General features: G+C 45.8%; 1 protein-coding gene across 1 annotated transcript in view; it reads left to right on the forward strand.

Moving 5' to 3' along the window:
• The first annotated feature begins 503 nt into the window (after positions 1 to 503).
• The window catches only part of LOC144100585 (sodium-coupled monocarboxylate transporter 1-like), a 55682-nt gene continuing 40913 nt past the window's right edge, over positions 504 to 15272 (forward strand). Inside the window, exons 1-2 of the mRNA XM_077633483.1 lie at positions 504 to 1405; positions 13753 to 14010. Coding sequence (XP_077489609.1) covers positions 1292 to 1405; positions 13753 to 14010 — 372 coding nt within the window. The 5' untranslated portion in view covers positions 504 to 1291. The remainder of the gene's footprint in view (positions 1406 to 13752; positions 14011 to 15272) is intronic.

Raw genomic sequence — 15272 nt, forward strand, 5'->3', positions numbered from 1 at the left:
CGGCCTGAAAAGAGAAGCCACTAAAACATACCGCTTTATGCCAGCTAATGCGTTCCGGTATTGTTTCCCATGCTGAACCTTGTAAATGGCCCCCATTGCTTGCAATCGACGGATGTGACTACGAATTTCGGTGGTAGGATGCAACAGAACCTTTCTGATGTGGCACCTGCGTGCTAGGGCATAATGTGCTTGTTGATTACTTATATTTGCTTTGTAACCAGGGGAATATAGGCCACAGAGCTTCGAATAGCGTTCTTATGCGCTAGATTTTCCAGCGAGTTTGAGCAGCTGGCGCCTTATTTTCCCGGCAATGTGCTATGCGACCCGGACGCAACTGTTCGCGCTCTGAAAACGTAGCGACCGCGCGTGTACGCGGTCACATGGAATGTACCGCTGATGCCTGCGCAACTAGTTTGGCGATGCGGTCACACTTGTATAACTCGGCAGGAATGTTGTTTTGTTCGCCCTGATGATCGCTGACGCCGCAGAGCATACGCTGAGCCCCGCTCTTTAACACTATTCTGCGTCTAGACTTGCATGCACATCGTCTTCGGCGTCAGACCAACATCATCTTCCTGTCGAGGCATGCCCGTCATTAGCCCGATTCAGCGAAGAGGAAATCGAGCTTCTTGCAAAAAGGGGAGCAAAGAGTGAATCCCATCGGGAGATACTGAGACCGGTGTTTGTGTCTCGACATCGTCCTGTGCAGTAGGTGATACCCCTATCCACACGACATCGGTCAAGTGATCGTGAGTAGGAACATCTGGCTGTAACATTCAGACGCGGTGCATATTAGCCGAAGATATGATGATAGATTGAATATCGTAACCGGAGACGGAAGTGGCAGCTGGTGGAAGAAATAACAGGGGAGAAATTTGGAGCCCTATAGCCGGAGCTGCAAAGACAACGCCAGTGACAGCTGCAGAAAAAGTTGTTGGTAGGAGAAACATTTTGGTAAGAAACTTACATTGGGGTGTTGTGCATTCATCTCGCTACACGCGCACCGGCAGTGAAGTGGTGAACACCCAAGAGTCAGGCAAGCAGGCAGGCTGAAAAGAATATTCGCATGGGGTTAAATAGGACCACAAGTTCTTACATAAAGCAGGTAACTGGACAAGGACACGTATTGGTCTGATCTTAATGAGGTTGCAGTGACAGCCTAAAGAGCTTAAGGTATTTTCACACTCCAGTCAACGACAAAGTGCGACAGGCCTGCCAAAATAGAATACACAAGCGGACAGCGTCCCAGTCACCACCGTCGGCAGTGGCAGAGGAAAAAATCGAAGGAAACATGTCTTCACTGCCCAAGAGCCTAGATACCGCTGACTACGTCGTGTTCGGAGTGCTCACCGCAATCGGATACCTGGTCGGCCTCTACTTCTCCGTAGTTCGGCGGCGGGGGCAGGTAAGTTTTATGATGCACGCACCTGTGTTCATGACGTTAGCTTCGCGTTGATGGCGTGTCAGTAACCGAAACATATAAAACAGTATCACCCAATGTGTAACCAACATACTGTGCCCAACCATATTTAGGTCTGCCCAAGGTTGGCTACGAAGGTTGGCACAAATATGGGGCAGAAATGTGGACAGTAACAAACAAGGTTTTTAGCTTAAGTTGAGGACGACGCAGCAAGCTGTTAAAAAGGAAATGATAGGTGCAACGATAAGAGAGAGATAGAGGTCACAGTGGGCAGGGAACAAACGCAGGCTAATGATGTCCTAGTCGAAATCAAGAGGAAGAATTGGTCTTTCACAAGACATGTAATGCGAAGGCAAGATAACTGATGGTCTTTAAGTGTAGCGGAGTGGATTCCAAGAGAAGACAAGTGTAGCAGGGGTGACAGAATGTTAGGTGGGTAGATGAGATTAAGAATTTTGCGTAGGTATAAGGGGGCCGCAGCTGGAACAAAAGAGGGATAAGTGGAGAGACATGGGAGAGGCCTTTGTCGGGCAGTGGGGGTAGTGAGGCGCTGAAGGCTGGCCAGCATAGAGGCCACCGACACAACGGCAACATGGTCTACTGCAATCTAGCGCAATAATTGTGTTTAACGTCTGGTTAATGGGAGTCAGAATGACGCCGTAGTTAAACATATTTGATAGCAACTTAGCTTAGAATTAAATTTATTAAACACTAGCTCAAAGTTTCACAGCGTTAGGGATCACGCATAACTGATTGATGTAATTTAAACGAAAAGTGCTCGAAATGGTATAGTTGTGGCTTGTTCTGCTGCTCTGAAATGCGTCTGAAAAGCCTCTTAAATTCGGAAATATGATTATTCCCTGCTAATGTCGGCAAGATAGTGCCCCCTGCGCCTTCTGCACGGGGAAGCGTTGCCGGAACGACGTAACGTTCGCCAGAAAAATGCTTGAATTTTCTAGTGACCGAGAATACCCAGCGGTATGTCGAATGAGATGGTTAAATAGCTGAGACTTCTTATTGCTATTAAATAATTTTTAAGGAAGGCCACCGAGTTACTTCCAAAAGTACACTAAATATTTCCCAGCTGGACTCATGCATGAAGGAAATCAGAGCTATGAGTAGAAAATATTGTTTTGCATTCTCGCATTATCCAGTACTAAGCGGCTGGGCTTCCAGATGTAGCAAAAGCGCACAGTCTGCGAAAAAGTAGTCATCGTTTATCGCATGCGTTCCTACCTCAAATGCCTGGACGCAAACATTCGCCATTATTTCTGAGGAAATGTCTGTCAAGCCGGCATATGCACGCCTGGCTACGTTGAAATCAATGCACGCCACGCATCAACACTACGTGCACATCTATATGCCAAGGCGACATTAGCATATAACAGCGCTCCCACTTACTCTAAGAGGAAATATTATTTTTGTGACTTCAAACACAAGGAATATCAAATACAAATTCTATGCTTCCGGCCTTCATTGCACTGAACAAGAACTGTTGCTGGCCTGAATTTTTGTGCCAAGCCCAAAACTGGCAAAGAGCACTTGCGAACTTTTTCCTTTACCTGAGGTTAAACAGCTGTACAGCTGTTCTAGAAGGTCCAGCTTAGAAAACACATGCCGGATGGCGTGTCAGGGACCGCTGCTTGGTTGGTTCCGACTCACCGCACCTGCAATTTTTTTTACGTGCGTTGTTATGCTCTTTATCGTTTTCAATTTCGCTCTTGGCCGCCACAATGGATTCTCGTATCCGTTCGATTCTCATTGGCATGGCAACACATTTGTGTGAGCCCGACAAGGCTGTGAAATATAGACGTACGGCCTTTGCCAAAAGTAACCAGGCCGAACGGTTTTGTTCTCACTCGTATAATGGACCCTTTAAGGCTTTACTTAAGCTCAAAAGGTCCTTAAATATCAGAGCAATGGCTTTCTTTGCACTAAAAAGGTTTGCAGCTCGAGAGGTGGAGTGAGTTCTCTATTGTACGACTGAAAAGCAAACCTGGCAGCCCGGGGCTGTATTCCTAGTTTCGCCGTTTTCGCCCACACCAGAATGGCCGAAACGTCGAAAGAGGGTGTAGCGGCTCGGATGCAGCGAAAATTGCAGGAGAAATTGGACGGTGAGGTCGCAGACATAGCGTACCCTCCCGCAGCAGATGCTCAAGGAGTCAAACGAGACAAATAGCCAAGATGGTGGCGCGCGCTGAAGCGCAGTCTTTTGCTTCGATGTGAACTGGTCTGTTTTACTGCGTTTTTCGGGATCTCGTCTGGCTATAAATTGGGCTCAGGGGCTTTCGCTCCGTCTTATTTTGGTTATTACATATTGGATGCCCAATAAAGTTGACCTTGTGAACTACCACATTAGGCGAGCCTGCTCCAAGATATCTGCTTCTATCTAACCTCAACTGGCTATAAACTGGGGTCAGGACTTTTGCTCCGTCTTATTTTGCTTGCAACACATTGGATGCACAATAAAGTTGGCCTGTATTTCATTTCGTTGGACGATCTGGTAGCTCCTAGGCCTGACGAGAAACACCAGATGGCTGCATAAGTGCTTCACTTTACGATAACTAGATGGCGCCACTATCAGAGCAGTAGTTATTGTGTCTGCGTATCTGTACATTGAACGATGCGACATAAAGCGCAATGTCCCACAAAATGCTTGTGTTCACTGCACGCAAAGATGCATTCGCTATTCAAGAGCTCTCAATAAGCTGTCGGAGCGTCTCGCTTCGTAATCCTGTCGTCCAGCATGAACACGCTCATCATGCAGATGTGCCGTCGCCAGCGACGCGACAGTGCACCGACGCGTCCGACATGCCAGAGGTGGTTTTGCGGTGTCACGCACGGTTCTCGATAGCCGCGATGCCGAGGCTCTGCGTTGAGCTTCGAGTTAGCTCGCAAATGAAGTATTCTGGCTTGAGTGTGCATGCGTGCGCTTCATGCAATGTTGAGACTCAAAACATCGTCTATGATGGCACCGAACGCATGTATGAAGAAAACGAAGTTATCAATAGTCGGGTGCAAGCCAAGAAAAAGCGGTTTTTCCCCTTCAACAGAACACCTTCCAGCCAATGACGTCGCCCAATTCTGATGAACCTGCTATCCTCAGCAGCGTGACAATGCAGAAATGGAGGGCACCTTCAGAAACCCCCATTCTATTTATCTGTGATAAAGAAAACCTCATGTGTATCTTTTTTCGAGCTGCAAAGAAAGCCCGCGAAATACGAAAAAAAATCACGTGACTAGCACATCTGTGCGCCACTACTGGGCTGCTCTCAATCCTGGCTTGAGTGAACGAAATCAGCTGCTGGCATGGTGCAGGCTCGCGAGAATCGGCCGACGCCATTGTCTGGAAGGGGTCTCCTTGACAGGAAAAAGCAGGTTTTTTTTCCTGACTTGTATCCCACTATAGCTCATCTCTTTTATTTTTATACTGCAGAAAAAAAGAGCGCAAGAGCGACATCTCGCGGTTCATGCAGTGCCTCCATAATGCAATTAAAAGCGCTAATTACAGTGTGCACAAAGGCTCAGTCACAGAAGTAACTTGCGTTTAGCGATGTAGCACAAACGTCTTCAAGGTGACTTTCTGGTACAGCCATGGTTGAGCACTGAAGCAAACGTGGATTGTGTTGCGAGTGAGTGCAAGCCACTCCCTTGGTTAAAAAATTCTTTCCGCTCCTTTATCCATCCAGCCGAATGTAACGCGCCTTGTTACGTGAAGAAACAAGCTGTCTGCTATTTATCACAGGTGATTAGCGGCTGCAGTGGCCGTCATCTGCCACTGCACAGCCGTGCATAGTTGCGTACAATAATTATCTTTTTTTATGTAGCCTTCCTGGCTTTAGGTGCCGAATTAATTCATTGAAGTCCACTCTGTGAATGAAGCAGCTGTTGATCACCTTTTTGCTGTGGCATCTGAGGCTCAACTAAAAATGTGACTAAATTATTATTTTGTTATATTGCGTGTATCGGAAAATAGCAACAGTGCTGCTGGGCGTTTGGCCGCGGCAGCTGCAGCGAACTGACATCCCGCCGCAGCTCATAGTTGCAGCAAAACTGATGTCCTCTTCCAGCGTTTCGACTAATCGGGGATGTCTGTAAACGAAGGTTTTCAGGACGGCAAAGATCGGGATACGGTTTCTGGTTGCTTTTGGCAAAGAGGGTACCCCTACATTGAAAAGTTTGCGAAAGCCAATTTCAGCAATAAATTTGGTCACCATGTATTTACAGATTTATGGGCGTTTAACGTCCAAAGGTGACTCAGGCTATGCGGGACGCCTTATTGAAGGGCTCCGGAAATTTTGACCACCTGGGAGTTCTTCAGGGTTCACTGTCATCGTACAGTACACGGACCTCTAGAAATCCGCCTCCATCGAAATTTGACCGCAGCGGCCAGGATCGAACCCGCGTCTTTCAGGTTAGCAGCTGAGCGCCATAACCACAGAGCCACCGCGGCGGACAACATTATTTATGTAACCGTGAACAGATACATGAAGTATAATTGCGATTGCACGAATTACAAAGAGAACCATTAAAGCTGAAGCAAAGAATAGACCTTGCATACAAAGCAATCAGATATTTTTCACATTCTCACCTTCCATATACTTGAGACTGTTATCTTTGCATATGAAAAACCAGCAGGTCTAAGTGTCCTGAAAGTAGACTCCGTACCCTTGCAATGCCGAAATATATAGAAAGTATTCCATTCGTGTTTCGGTGAGGAAGTGATGAACATAGCGCCGATTTCAGATCATGAGCAATGAGATGTCGCGCTTTACCCCTTATTGTTACCTGCCGGCCTGGGTGGAGAGACTCTTCGAACTTAGTTGTTGAAAATTTTTTGATATTGTTCCCCATGTCTAGACACTACAAATGTCCCCCACCGCTTGTAGTCGACGGATGTGACTGTAACTTCCGGCGGTTGGATGTGACTGAACCTTTCTGATGTGGTTGCTGCGTGCTACGGTGCAATGCACGCTTTGATCACTTATTTTTTTCTTAGTAACGAGTGGAAAATAGGCGAGAGGGCTTCGAATGGCGTTAATATGCACTAGAGTTTCCAGCGAGTGCGCGGCTTATGTTGTAGCTTATTTTATGGGGACTTCAATAAAAACTAGGCGCATGTGCTCCGCTTTGAAAAGGTTGCGACCGCACGTGTACATGGTTACCTTGCGACGTGCCCCTGTTGCGGGCACAGGAACTAGATTCGTGACGCAGTGAAGCTTACCTCATTTGCCGGCTATGTTATTTTGTTCAGCACTGATGATCACTGACAACGGTGTCATCGCTGCGCTTACGCTGAGCACGCCTCTTTTCGAGTGGTCTCTGTCTAGATGTGCATGTACCAGGGCGCGTCGTTGTCGGTACAAGGCCCGCTTTATCTACTGTCGAGGCATCTCCGTCATTTACACGAAGAAAAGCGTGAATCCCGTCCGATTATATGGAGACTGGTGTTTGTAGCCCGACATTGTGCTGCGTAGCAGTGGCAACGCCTGAACGCCCGGCGGCGGTAAAGTTAACGTAAGTCAGAACTTCTAGCAGCAACATTCGGACGCAGCGACTTTTTGGTTGACGATTACAGCGAAAACATTAGAGACAGAAAGCACAACTGGTCGATGAAGCAATTTGGAAGAGAATTGGAGCCGAACAGTAGCAGTCATTGCTACGAAGACAACGCAAGTAAGGCCTGTTGCAAAAGGTGTTAGTGCCCGACACATTATCCTAGAAAACTCATGCTCGGGCTGTGAAGAACAGGTGTTGTGGATTTACAGCATTCTTCACTTCTCGTTCGTTGGGACCATCGCCTTGTTCTCTGAAGAAAAAAAAAAATACGGGCGCACCCGCAATGAAGTTGTGAACAGCCAAGGGTCAGCCAAGCACAGAGGTGATAAGAAACGTTCTGGAGGTGTTCAAAAGGACTACAATCTCCTGCAGCCCGCATATAATTGGACAAGCTCTCATCGTGAAGACGTCTTAATCGGTTTCTGTGGCAGCTCAAAGAACTCAAGCTATTTTAACTCTCCACTGACTGACAAACTTTAGCCGGACTGCCAAGGAAACGGGTATATTCTAAAATTGTTAGCGGGCAGAGAATCCCTCCCAGCAGCAATGTCAGATCAAGGAACCGGAGGAACCTTGTCTTCACCGCCCAAGAGCCTAGACTCCGTTGACTGCGCCGTGTTTGGGGTGCTCACCACACTTGGATACCTGGTCGGCCTCTATTTCTCCGTGGCTCGTCGGCGGCGGCAGGTATGTTCCGTAATGACCGCATCTGTGTCAAGGACGTTATCGTTATGCTGATCGCATGCCAGCAATCCAAGTAGATAAAAACTTACTGCGGCCAATCTTATTTATGTTTACTGAAAGTTGCCTACCAAGGCGGGCGCAACTTGAAAGACTCACACTGACCGAAGCCTGTTCAACAATACGGCACCAACACAGGGCAAACCTGGTCGTCTTAAACCCATTGAGATAGTTTGAGTCAACATAAAAGCAAAAAAAACAAGGTAAACACAATCGATGTGGCCTTGTTTTCAACACCCCCACTCATTCACAACATTGTTACTGCAGAATCTGGGCCCAGAAAAATGCACTTAAGATATGGTCACATCTTCACACTGCGATACGATGTGCAAATCAACCACCATAAGACCATTAGTGCTGCAAAATTGCATTTCAATCAGCAGTCTTAGCAGACCTGCACGCCCTACACAATGACAGCGAAGCTGGGCAAGCTGCTGTCGTATCTTTCGTTTTCAACACATTAGGATCCGAATACGGCTATATAGGCAATGCTCACGGAAGATATGACACAAAATTGTAAATGTGATATGACCCTTGAAAAGATCGTGCATGAAGGATGTGTTCTTTTAACACATTTTTTTCATGCTGAAATTAACACTGTGTTAATGCATTCTCATGCTTCGATTGAAAATAAAATTAGTTAACCTTCTTCTTGGTACCATACTCATAGGCTTGTCGAATATTATTCGTTTAAGGAGCTGTTACTGCCAGGATATAAATCCCTGCTGAGTAATGTGTCTGAAAGCCGATACAAATGAATAAGAACAAAGGCGCACTACGATTGCTAACATCGCATGAAATACTAATAAGAAATGTCTGTTCGCGTTAAACAACTTCTATTTAATACCGTATTAAAAGTGCTAAGGCAATGTTATTGTTGTTTAGCATATCCTTTCAAACGAACACTCGCCAAAGTCAAAAAGGAAAAAAAAAACGTAAGAGAATTTACGTTTCGGCACCACTACGGGTGCCTTGTTCACAGTGGGATAAAAAACGAGACGGGCTGCTGCTTATGTAGGGAAAACTTTGCGTATCGTGCGGATGTATATCTCGGGTAGATTGCCCTGTGTCCTGTTAACCGCTTGGCTTGTCATTTGTATGTGAAGGAATTCCTTGAGCAGACGAGTAGATAATGACCAGGGTAGCTGGTTTTTTCAAGCGGGTCCTTTACTCGTACCAAATGGTTTCTGAGCTTGCTGGATGGGACATGGGCAACTTGGATATCGTAGTCAGCCAGTATCCTGCATAACGTCTCGCTGACACTAGGGGCATATGGGATGGCTGCACGTGTTTTCTTTTTGGCTGCTCTTGCTTCGGCTTGAGGGGCCGCAGCGTGTCGTTCTTGTGATTGCAGCACTTGACGCAGGTATCCGTTCTTTGAAAGCTCCCTTCTTATGCGGCGGACTTCACGAGTTCTTTCGCATGGGCTTGAACAAGGCTTGAAGGCACGATTGTAAAGCGCCGTGGCAACTGAGCGTTTCTGCCCTATTGGGTGCCCAGAATGAAATTTCAGGTACTTCCCTGTGTGGGTGGGCTTCCTGTACACGCTCGTCGTGATGCCGTTTGCTGTTCGTTCGATCAGGACGTCGAGGAAAGGGAGGCACCCATTGCTCTCTTCTTCCATCGTGAACTGAACGCTCTCTTGAAATGAGTTCAGGTGCCATAGAAATTCTTCCGCATCCTGTCGTCGGATGACGCAGAAACAGTCGTCGACGTACCGCAGGAAAAACCTAGGTGGCGGGTCGAACGACGCAAGCGCACGACTCTCTATCGTTTCTAGGGCCAGGTTGGAGCAGACTACCGAAATGGAGGCTCCCATTGCTGTCCCGAAGACATGCTGGTACATAGTCTGGTTGAACACAAAGTATGTGTTTTACAAGCAGAATTTTAGGAGCCGGCACAAGTCGTCTGTCTCTATGGGCGTACGTTCTGGAAGAGACAAGTCGTTCTTCAGGGCATTCCTGCAACACTTGGCTGCGAAGTCCACCGGCACGCATGTGAACACGGAGCTCGCGTCGAATTACACCATCATATTATCGTCGCCAAAAGTCGCAGCCTTCAGTTTGTCAGTAAAGTGTGCCGAGTCTTTGACGTGCGTAGGCGTATTTCCTGCCAAAGGCGCAAGTACCCGGTGGAGGTGTCCCGACAACTTGTTCAGTGGTGACCGTGTGAAGTCAACAATCGGGCGAAGTGGTACCTCCTTTTTGTGTATCTTGGGCACGCCGTATACAGCTGGCGCCGAGCCGTTGTGATAAAGTAGGCGATTGTAAAGATAGCCTTTGTCGGGGGGGGGGGGGGGGGGACGAACTTGAAAATATCAGTAAGAAGTTTTTGCAGCTCGGACTCGATTTTCTTTGTAGGGTCTCGCGCCAGCCTGGCGTACGTCGCTGTGTCCTCCAGAAGGGCGTCCATTTTTCGCACATAGTCGGTGCGGTCTAAAACGACAGTGGCGTTACCCTTGTCAGCAGGCAAGATGCCGGTGTCTTTGTTCTTCTGCAGCCTCGTCAATGCTGTTTGCTCTGCGGGTGTGATAGTGCGAGTCTTGCTTTTTGAAACAAACTTGCTGCCACTGTAAAACAATGCAACTGCATCAGCGTGGGAATGGAAGGTTGAGCCGGGGCTCCGATTCAAAAATCATTTCAGTGGCGGAGCTTCATTTTATCTATCTATATTGATACTTATAGCTTTTAGATTTTATCGCAGAAGTGGAAAGAATGACAATAAATTCTCATTCATCACCAGTTAAATTCAGCAACCATAGTAATTGGACACAATATAGAAACAATTACGCCTGAAAAAAATGGAGAAGAAAACTATTAGAGATAAGCTTACCGGCTTTTCGTATTAATCAGGGAAATGTGTTGACATTAGAGGTTGAGAAGTCTTGATTTTTCAGTTTTGATGTTGATGTTTCACAGGTGACTGCTCTGTTGGGCGCCTCACAGGCCCGTTTGTGGCGACTATGCGCTCACAAGCATACTCAGCCTTCTGTCACTTGCGGTTTTCGATTTCCTCATCAATAGGGGCTCCAATGCACCCTTGCACGAAACAAATAGTCTACTTCCCAGTGTTGTCTTATTCGCGGTCTAAAGCCTCTGTTGGCTTTGAGAAAAGGAAAGGCACATAACGTGCTCCCTGGTTCAGTGGACGCATTAGTTACGTTTGAGGTACGTGGCAGTAGTAGCCAGCTAAAATGTTACGCGTAACCCGTTACACGGCTGACGTTATACCTATTAATTTCATTCTATTGAATGGCTTGTACAAAGCTATAACAGCTCTCGCTGTAAAAATCAGCAAGAAAATGAGTCAACCAAAGAACGGAACGCATAAGTTGAGGCATAATCCATACTAGTATTGAAGTGCGGTATGGTAGGTATGAATTTCGGCTCTCAAGAAATATATCAGCGTAGACACTTTCCACACGAAATCAGGCAGCGCGTTCCAGTTTTTGATAACATTAGGAAAAAAGCTGTATTTAAAACAATAATTATGAGAAAGTGGCACTGGAATGTACAGTCAGGGACAAAAGTATGTGGACTGCGTGTTCCGCAAACAGAGTCGATAGTTTCAGTGTTATACGGCAGGAGACCAAACTTGTGGAGCTTCCAGTACACAATTTTGGCTTTCAGCTGGACAAGTGCGGTTTTCTGCCGCCGGCTAATATAATGGCTATCGGCTTCATTTACGGAGCCCGTGGTCCACAGACTTTTGTTCCCGACTGTACATACTATAACGACGTGTTGATGGTTTATCGGGGAACTCCAAAATGCAGTGATGTCTTAATTTTCAAGCGACCATGAATTGGTAGAAAAAGTAGCTTCAACCTTTCTACCTTTGGTCTGCTCAGTCGATGTAAATGATAGCACTCAGAGCGATGCTGGACATTTTTATGGCATCTCCATGCAGAGCCCTCCATTTTCCATACAGAGATAGCAGCGGCTCGCATTGGACTACATCGCTCTCCCACAGTGTTTACCATTTAGCTGGCAAGGAGCTCGCTAAATAGCGCTTGCTGAATAGCCTCTCTGTATGCCCAACCTCTTTCTGACAGTTTAAATAACGCTTATCTCTGAATGGCTTTGGGCACTACGCACACTAAGAAAATTTCGCCCTCACAAGCTCGCACAAGCTTCGTGAGATGTTCTACATGTAGAGACCAAGGGGCACAACTGGCACTAGAAGAGCTTCTTTTTGCAGTGGCTGCGGAGGCGTGATAAAACTCGGTACTCGGTTTTTACAGCGTCACTGCTGCAAAGGCTTTCACCTTCAAAGACATGCAAAGACTTTTCACAGAATGCAATGATATTTTAGCAACGTTGCAAACTATGAATTTCTTTCATAATCACATTCATAAAAAAATTGATAAAACCTGCCCTGGGCTCCCTTCTACGGCAATTCCTGCAATGTTTCCTAATTCTTCTTTCAAATTTCTGTTGACATCAAATTTTTACTCTTTCCTGACTAATGCCGGAAAGTACTTCATGGGAGACAAAGTGTGTTTAATGCTCCGGTCCACAACAAATTCTCTTGCCAGTTTACCAATGATGGACGTGGAAAGCAGAGCACCTTCCAAGCATGAAGTCTGATTTTCTTTAGTTTTGACGATGCATATCGGCTCTCTCCTCTTCCGTTATATTTAGTAGAACACGATCTGGGGCAAGTTCTGGGGCAAGATAAGAATACTAAACGCACTAATTCACTTTTGTGCCCTCCATTGCATTGTCCTTGTCCTCGCACTTGTCATTTTTGTATGTTTTTGTATGATTTGTCCTCTTGGCTATATAATAGACCACATCTGGTTTCAATAAACAGCTCAAAGTAGCGCCTTTCTTCTGTTATTCTTTGTCTCCGTGCTGTATTTTGAGCGCTTCATCTACTTAGACCGTTCCATGTAAACTGGCAGCAGCCTGAAATAAAATTTGGCAGCAGCCTGCAAGCTATGTCTGGAGCATCTGTGCCTCTGAACACAGAAAACTAGATGACCTGCAATGTAGAAAAGCCTAGTCAGTTAAAGCAAGATCACTGCATTTGTCTTGAGTTCACAGCGAGTAGCTCCTGCAAGAACAAAGCCGCAACATATGGGACCTCTTTCATTAGCATATCATCTATTTGTACAACGTAGGGTATCGCAATAGAAATAAATTTCTTTTGTTGTTTTCTATGCTGGCACGAACATTGCCCACCGATTTAGACCGGTAATTGAGCGGAAATAATACGCTATATGTCGCGTCTCCGGAAACAGTCCGAGCGCGTGCAGCTCGCTTGAACAATCACTGGCTTTTTCATCAACCTGTTCACGGTCAGTTTTGCAGGTTTTGTATGGAAAAGTACGCTCAATAACTCCTTTACCTTTTCCGGTCCTCGCAAGCGCTGTGCATTGCTGATAAATGTTTTTTTTTATGCACGCTACAACAGTTGGACCTGCAAGCGAAAAGAGAAAGAATGAGTCAATCGCTCTGTCAACGAACAATATTTCTTGCCTGAAGAGACCGGAAGCTGTATTTTTAGGGATGCTTGTACACTTGCACTCTTTTTTATCGCGGCGCTAGCCTTTGATAATGGACAGGAGAGTTAGTCACAGGCGGCAGATAGAGAATGTTGAAGAGCCATAGACTGACTTAGCAAACGAACTTAACATACGGCTCCTGAAATCGACTGTCGTAATTGGCGAAAATTGTTCATACAGAACTCTACATTTACTGCATTGATGACGTCGAAATGAACAAAAAAAGACCAGTAATACCCAGTCTCTTGAAATGCCTTCCATAAAAACCTGAATTTTAGCTTTAGAGGAGCTTCAGGGAGGTGAACTCCAAAAACTTTCACTAAATTTGTATATCTTGCTGCCGTTGACATTCCTGTAGTACATCTATGATGTGCTCTTGTCGTAGCACACTATGAATGTGCCGCTGGAAAAATAATAGAAACACTGCTTAAGTGCTGGACTGATGTTTAAAGTTATGATTTTTTTTCGCTCCTTGAGGGACCACTGTAAAAATAGAGCTAAGAATATATCTCATTTTTATATTTAGGGGGCAGATGGTAGCGGTGGCAACGGTGCCGTGGTAGAAGCATTGCTCGGGGGCCGCAGCCTTCCCGAGTTCGCGCTCACCATCTCCGTCTTGGGTTCCGTGGTGAATGCGGTGTCTGTGGTGGGCTTCCTCGGCCACTACTACGCCTACGGGTTCCACGTGCTGTGGCCGTTAACCTCGATACCTTTGGCGGTGATCGTCACGTCGACGGTCCTGGTGCCCCTGCTGTACGACCTGCGCGCGGCGTCTGTCTTCCAGGTAACTCCCTGAAGGCCGTAGTAGAATGTCAGTGATAGACAACGGCACTATAAGATGCTATAAGTGCCAGGAGAGAAAGGCACACTGACTTTCATGAAGGGCTAACTCTATATGTGAATTTGTCTTGGGTAAACAAAATCGGAGTGAAATATGCCTTGACCAAAGACTACCGCGGTCGCCGCCTGCTGCCTTAAGAGCGTGTTGCCCAGGCGTTGTCTGAGCCATAAGGAACGTGTGGGTCGGACCGTCAGCGATCCCGAATCAATCAATCAATCAATCAAGTAATCAATCAATCAATCAATCAATCAATAAATCAGTCAATCAATCAATCAATCAATCGATCAATCAATCAATCAATCAATCAATCAATCAATTTTATTTCCACCAAAAAGAGATACGCGTGGAAAAAATGCGAGAAAAGCTGCAAAATTCCTGCTCGACAACAGTCCAACCACCTGGCCAATGATGAAAGAATTGTATTGATTTAAAGTTGCATTCTAATTACTAGGCAAAGTACGTAAAACGACAGAGGAAACCGGCATTAAAAACATAATAAAAAAAGCTGTATGTAGCCTCAACTAAAGGTCGTTGCAGAAATAACTCCGTAATGCCGCTTTTGTTCAGTGCTATTGCATCTGTTTTGTGCTTCACGGAATCATTATGTGTAGACAGGAGCATGTAATAAACGCGAAGGTGGTCAGAGCTTGTGTGTGTGAAAGGAATTTTCCATGGCAGTTGAATTTGATGAGGGTAGATGTACTTTTTTTTGCGGAGATTAGCAAGTAAGACAATAGAATCTAACTACCACGTATCGCTCCAATGTAACATTTGATTTGTTTGTATTTGTATATATTAGCAGCGTTTATTTCGTATTTGTGAAAAAGACTTTCAGCATGCACATTAAATAGAACATTTCTTATTGCTCCAACTGCCTTCTGTTAAAGATCCCCAGGTGGTCTAAATTATTCCGCAACCCTCCACTGCGGCACCCCCTTTTTCCTTTCTTCTTTCACTCTCTCTTTTATCCCTTCACTTATGGCGCGCTTCAGGTGTCCGCCGAGATGTGAGACCGATACTGCGCCATTTCTTTTCCCCGAAAAACAATTTTCATATTTTTTTCAAGATTGGTTTATCTTTTGTGAACTAGTATTTGGTCGCGCCAGTGCACAGTAATTGAATACTTAATGAAACAAATAATTAAAATATAGCTGTTTAGCTTCGGCAGGGAATGAATGGCGATTTGTATTGAGCATACCCACCAC

The sequence above is a fragment of the Amblyomma americanum genome, chromosome 8, assembly GCF_052857255.1.
Source record: "Amblyomma americanum isolate KBUSLIRL-KWMA chromosome 8, ASM5285725v1, whole genome shotgun sequence".
NCBI classification, from domain to species: domain Eukaryota; kingdom Metazoa; phylum Arthropoda; class Arachnida; order Ixodida; family Ixodidae; genus Amblyomma; species Amblyomma americanum.